Source organism: Uranotaenia lowii, chromosome 3, assembly GCF_029784155.1.
Source record: "Uranotaenia lowii strain MFRU-FL chromosome 3, ASM2978415v1, whole genome shotgun sequence".
NCBI classification, from domain to species: domain Eukaryota; kingdom Metazoa; phylum Arthropoda; class Insecta; order Diptera; family Culicidae; genus Uranotaenia; species Uranotaenia lowii.
Window position 1 is genome coordinate 239,991,223 of NC_073693.1, and position 5,937 is coordinate 239,997,159.

The 5,937-nt window shown below is 38.0% G+C and overlaps 2 protein-coding genes across 2 annotated transcripts in view; both read left to right on the forward strand.

The window, feature by feature from the left end:
• LOC129751583 (organic solute transporter alpha-like protein) overlaps positions 1–5,937 on the forward strand; it is a 181,635-nt gene that overhangs the window by 54,710 nt on the left and 120,988 nt on the right. The gene's annotated exons all lie outside the window — the stretch shown is intronic.
• LOC129751589 (thioredoxin domain-containing protein 9-like) lies at positions 1,989–4,608 on the forward strand. Its single transcript, XM_055747191.1, has 4 exons — positions 1,989–2,141; positions 2,654–2,848; positions 3,769–4,128; positions 4,194–4,608. Exons 2-4 carry the CDS (start codon positions 2,672–2,674, stop codon positions 4,308–4,310), a joined length of 654 nt encoding a protein of 217 aa, XP_055603166.1. The 5' UTR covers positions 1,989–2,141; positions 2,654–2,671; the 3' UTR covers positions 4,311–4,608.

Below are 5,937 nucleotides of genomic sequence, written 5' to 3' on the forward strand. Positions count from 1 at the left end.
CGAACTTCAGTGCGGAAAGAAATGCTTTATGGAGGATTCTTGTGAACAAAGGTGTTGTTCCTGATACACAAATTTTGTTAAAGAAACGTGATATTGAAATTTATAAAACAGTAGCTAAATTTTTCGTAGAATGTAAAATAGATCTGTAATTTTCTCTGCTTCCAATACCCCCAATGACTTTCCTGTTTAAATATCATTTTTTAAATTTATATTTGTTGAGAAATCATTTCACTCGGGAACTATCGGTTAGATGCAAGTCGAGTGAAATGAACACAATATCAATTTGACATTCTACAAACAATAACACAGCCACATGTGGAGACTTCATCTGTCAGCTGTCATCTGTCAAACGGACAACTTGCACGGAACATTGCACGAGATTGGATACAATGTTTGATACAATATTGAACGGAATCTAGTGGACAACTGGATTAAATGTTCATGGTTCTACAAATAGGAACCCGCATAAATCAGTACCATAAAATGACTATTACTGTAATCTTTCTCCTGAGACACCCAAAAGATTACCCTAATAGTTATCAGATTATTCAAGGATGATTATATGAATCGTTTTGGGTATCGTTTGGACACACTTTACGATACAGTGAACGGGTTGTTAAGTAGAGTTATGATTCAACAACGATTCAAATGCAACGAACTGGTTGGATCTTACATGTTATCTTTTGTTAATGATCTACCCATAAAATGAGGATGATACGATGTATCTTCAATTATTAATAATAAGATTAGTAAAAAATAAATATAAGTTAGAGTTACTAAAGTTTGTTTATTCAACATTTAATTATAACACATTTAAAAAAAAATTCTTTAAAACATAAGATTAATGAACCTCTACACAATCACACTACACTAAAAAACGTACACTTTATAAGCGGTTCCATTGAGGCAGTATGTTCCCGAGATGCTGAGATGGTGCCGAGGATGTAGATCGGGAGGGTTGGTGTTACCTGTAGTGGCCACAATATTGAAACCGTTTCCATCTCATTATCCTTCGGCGCTCCCGTCGGATTCGTTTGCGATTTTGCGCCCTCGTCTGAAGCCGCCTAAAATTGCCTTACAGCTCCTGGAAGGAAAAATATTTTTTAATAGGCATCCTTTTTCGATTAAGATTACTTCAAGTAAGGTACTCACCATTACCATCAGAGTAGGTGCAATCTCCGAACGTTCCGACTCCTTGAAAATTGTCCCGAACTAAGCCGCGGAAGATTTTTTTCACAACCCAGGCAAACTCAGCCACGTGTTTTGGAATGGCAGCAGCAAAATTGATGGCGTGTTGCAAAAATACTCAATTTGTTTTTTTTCACCATTTATTGAATCTTTCAAAAATAATTCGTTATCGTTTTATCGCGTTGCAAAAATTATCTTTTTGATTTTAAGAATATCAATCGTATCTTTCGGAAATAATATTTTTCCGTTCTAGCAAAGACACATTGAGCCAAGATGCAATTTGACACGTTACTATTAATGTTATCAGAATGGAATAATACGGACGTTTAAGTGTATCATACTTTGCTATGCGGGAAATAAGCACGTGGAAGAAAGTGCATGAAATAAATATAAACATCACTAATGTAACCGATCTAGTTATAAGCTATACCTTGTGTTCGTCTCAAATAAAGTTACCTTAAACCTTAAACAAGAGTTTCAAATCGCGTTTTTAATCGATTACTCTATCAATCTTAACAGGTTATGGGCCCAGTGGGTAATTGGGATGTCATAACCTATCCATCTTAACAGGTTATGGGCCGAGTGGGTAACTGGGTTATAATAACCTGTACACCTTAACAATATTAAACATTTGATTGTAGTGTAGAACACAATCTTTTGTCCTTAAACTTGCAAATTAAACAAACATGATAATTTCTGTAGCTCCGGCACCCATGCAGATCTTGGTTTAGCAAAGACCACAACCACCATTATTTGAATAGCTAAAAACAAATGACCGGCGCTGTATTTTGACAGCCGAAACGCCCTCAGTGAGAAAATACCCGAAACAAAGCTAGCGTATTCAACAAGACGCAAGAAGAAAGAAGCAAAACTCCGCAGTTGTGTGCTACTCTGGAGAAGAAAATCCTAACGGGCCGGAAAACTTTCTATATTTTACTGAAATTCGTGAGTTGGTAAGTATCTTTCGGTTTTGTTTGATCAATTTATTTCATTTTCTTCACCTAAAGCATGAGTTAGTTCTAGAAAGTGGCTATTTCATACGATTAAACATTAAACATGACTCATGTGCTAGTGTTTTTGTAGAAGTCGAGAGATAGAACCCTGCATGAGAGAGTAGCCATCTGGTGCGCTCTACTAAGCGTGAAACTTTCGGGTTTAAGTGCAAAAAACGCCTAGTTAGGCCAAGGGCCTCGTGGGGGACTTTAAGCTTAACGCTATTAACCTTCAAATACTTCACCTTAATGACAAAAATAAAAGATAACTTTATTGAAAGCAAGGCCTCCTGCATAGGAAAAGTTCCGGCAACTCAAAAGCTTTGAACGCCCCCGCTAATCATGAACAGAAACCCACACTCGATCAACGATCTTCAGTGGAGAACGTCAGATTTTTTTTTCCTTGCACTGCTGCACCATTCTTTTTTCGTTTTCGGTATCAAGATCAAATTATTGAGGTTTCCAAATTTCAGATAGCTGCGGTACCGATCATGGAACAAGTGTTGCAGAACAATCTGATTTCGGCTGCCGTTCAGCTGGAGAAGCAGCTGGACAACGAGTTGTCCCGGCTGGACAGCCTCGGCGGCGAGGATTTGGAGAAGCTTCGAGAGCAGCGCATTCAGGAGATGAAAAAGCAGGCGGCCCAGCGGCAGGAATGGAAGAATAACGTAAGTTTTCCTATTTCTAATTTCTTTCCACGGAATCCTGTTAACATTAGGTACTCAATTATTCATGTTTTTCGAAACGTTTTATTAACAGAGCGTTTTTTATTATTGGATTTTAAATCTTTCCACTTATCAAGAGCGAATAATTTATGAAACTGTTAGTTTACTCCCAAAGGCGCAAAATGAAAGGATTTGAAAATACTTAGGTGCTGTTCGAGTTATTATGGTACTCGAAAAGGGATCTTATTACGTCATACGTGGACTTGTTGTCTACGGAATTGTAATCCTTCCTTATATCCCATCCTCGTCGCCAATTAAGTTAACCACCAAATCAAATAACAGAATAGGAAGGATAGGATACATTTTATAAAGGAAGGAAGGATACATTTTATAAATTAGGGAGTTATCTTATTGACGGTAAAGAAATAAATTAAACACATCTGGTCTGTTTTGTAGTCACTCCAAAAGTGAAGGACTCATATTTAATATATTTAAAACTGTATACAGTTTTTAAAATTGGAGCGCAGCTCTCTCACTTATGACTATTGTCAGTTTAATACCCTAAAAAGTTTTCCAATCATGTTGAAACGTGACATAATGGATACAGCAGACTTTTCATATTTTCACTTTCTTATTATACTCCCGGCACATAAAAACTTTATAAGTAAAATGCCTTAATAAAACCATTTGTAAATAACTTTCTAATCGACAGTACTTTGTAGCAGAGTAATGTTGGTGGGACTAGGACATTGACCGTTATATTCATATGTTGTAGTCAGCCAGATATGATTCTCTGATACTAAGTCAAACTTTGATCATAAACTTAAGTTAATTTATTTTCCGTTAAGGTAAGAACTTATAATTTATTCTTAAGGTCCCACTTTAGATCCAGACAGGCTTATGTAAATTCTACAATATTGCAGGGACACGGCGAATACAGCGAACTGGCCGACGAGAAGGAATTTTTCGAGGTAAGCAAAAAGTCCGCGAACATCGTGTGCCACTTCTATCGTGACTCGACGCCCCGCTGCCGGATTGTCGATATGCATCTGAAAATTTTGGCCCAAAAGCATCTGGAAGCCAAATTTTGCAAGGTTAACGCCGAGAAGTGTCCCTTTTTGACCCAGCGGCTGCGCATCAAGGTTATCCCCAGCATAGCACTTATCAAGGACAGCAAAACCAAGGACTACATCGTCGGCTTCACGGATCTGGGCAACTGTGACGATTTCAGCACCGAAATGTTCGAGTGGCGAATTGCACAATCGGGGGCCATTGATTATAATGTAAGATTTTCATTTGTCTTTTCATCACGAATTGCGATAAACTTATCAAACATTTCTTTTTTAAGGGTGATTTGCTTACACCTCCAGATGATAAGAAAAAGAAGAAGCAGGCTTACAACTCAAAGAAGACGATTCGCGGTGGCTACGTTTCGGATGATTCGGATATCGACTTTGACGATTAAGAACGACAGAATGCATGAAGGTATGATACACGGAAGGATTCCAATCAGGCCGCTAGGTTGTTTACGGAGTATACTGCTACTAAATGGATGGTCGATTCAAAAGAAAAATAAAGAAGCACACACTATTATGATAGTAAAAATGACAATTGCTCTGGCAGCAATGGAAGCGGAGGGACAAATTCTTCATTAGATATTAATATCGACATAGATGCAAATCTTTAGTATTTAACATATTTTAGCCGTTAAGCGATTTTTCTTTGTTCTTCGTACAGAAATAAATTTTTCATCAGCATGTGCTCCTGATCCTTAAATAAGTCGTTTGTTCGTAAGTCGTTGTCCGATTCGTTAAATACGAGATACTGAAAATCATCACTCTATCACATTGGGGCTTATTTTGCTAAACGCATAACGTGATCCGTGAAATTTCACTTAGACTCCGGAAAGGGAAAGAAATGTATGTTCAGATGAGCTCCGAAGAGCGATTAGATCGCAGCTTATTCGAGGTAACATGTCTAGCCTGGAGGGATTTCAGGAGTTAGTTTAACGAGGTGAAATTTAAAAGCTCATCACTTGACTCGCAGAATAAAAATGCCATAAATTTCGTTGCCTTCGATCGTGGAAACGAAACTTAGGGTCGAGACTGCTGATGAGCTGATGGCAAGAAACAGCGTCATTGAGTTGAAAGGCTCACAGACACAGATTATTAAATTCGTTGAATTCTGGAATTACAACTGCAGAAAGTGCTGTCATCTACCTCTTATCCTACAACTCTGAATTTCAAAATCCTTGCTTTGCAACATTCTCTGCCAACTGGATGAAGAGTATCCTCGTAAACTTCCTAATGAAAGCAGACCTGACCGAGTGATGGCAGGTCAGGCATTACTTTAAACTGTACAACCCCCTTGGCAAAGTGATCCAAAGAACGATCCAAAAGAATGTAGTCGGTACACTTCGACTCTGAGAACAAGAATTACATAGACTTGTAGAGAGTCGCTCGACTGAAATCCTGTCGGGCATCAAAGAAAATGCAGGCAGCGTATTCTAGCCGTTGAATTTCGAACAGTTGACGAGAACTTAGAATTCTGTTTCGGAATATATTCCTTAAAACATCGAAAACGGAAAGCTCTGACAAGCGATTGATCAGTCATTGTCGTCTCTTCTAACCTCCTTTTTTATGAACCGGAAACATGGGTTTACTTTCAAAATGAGGGAAAGGTGATTCTATCAAGCGAAGCTTGGAAGATAAGCCTAGCAGATTCCGGATTCGAAATCGCCGTGTTGCCAAGCAGGAACATGCAAGACCATGGTTCAGGTTTATTCAGCTAATTCTTTAATGTTTTTTAGACCAGAAGATCGCATTCACATTGAAGTCATCATATTACAATTTCTTCAACAGATGTGCCGCTATTTGGAAGTTTCGCTAGGTAAATCCGTACTTTTTTACGGAGTCTTTTTTGTAGGCCTACACAAAAGACTAAAGTTTTTTCAAACTATCGTCCCTTGTTTGTGGAAGTTGCAAGATTCGGCCAAGGGATGAAAATGCAAGAAGATAGCTTGATGTTGTTTCAATTAAGATAACATCAGGGAATTGTGATAGCTTTAAAAATAATGTAGATCATTATCGAAA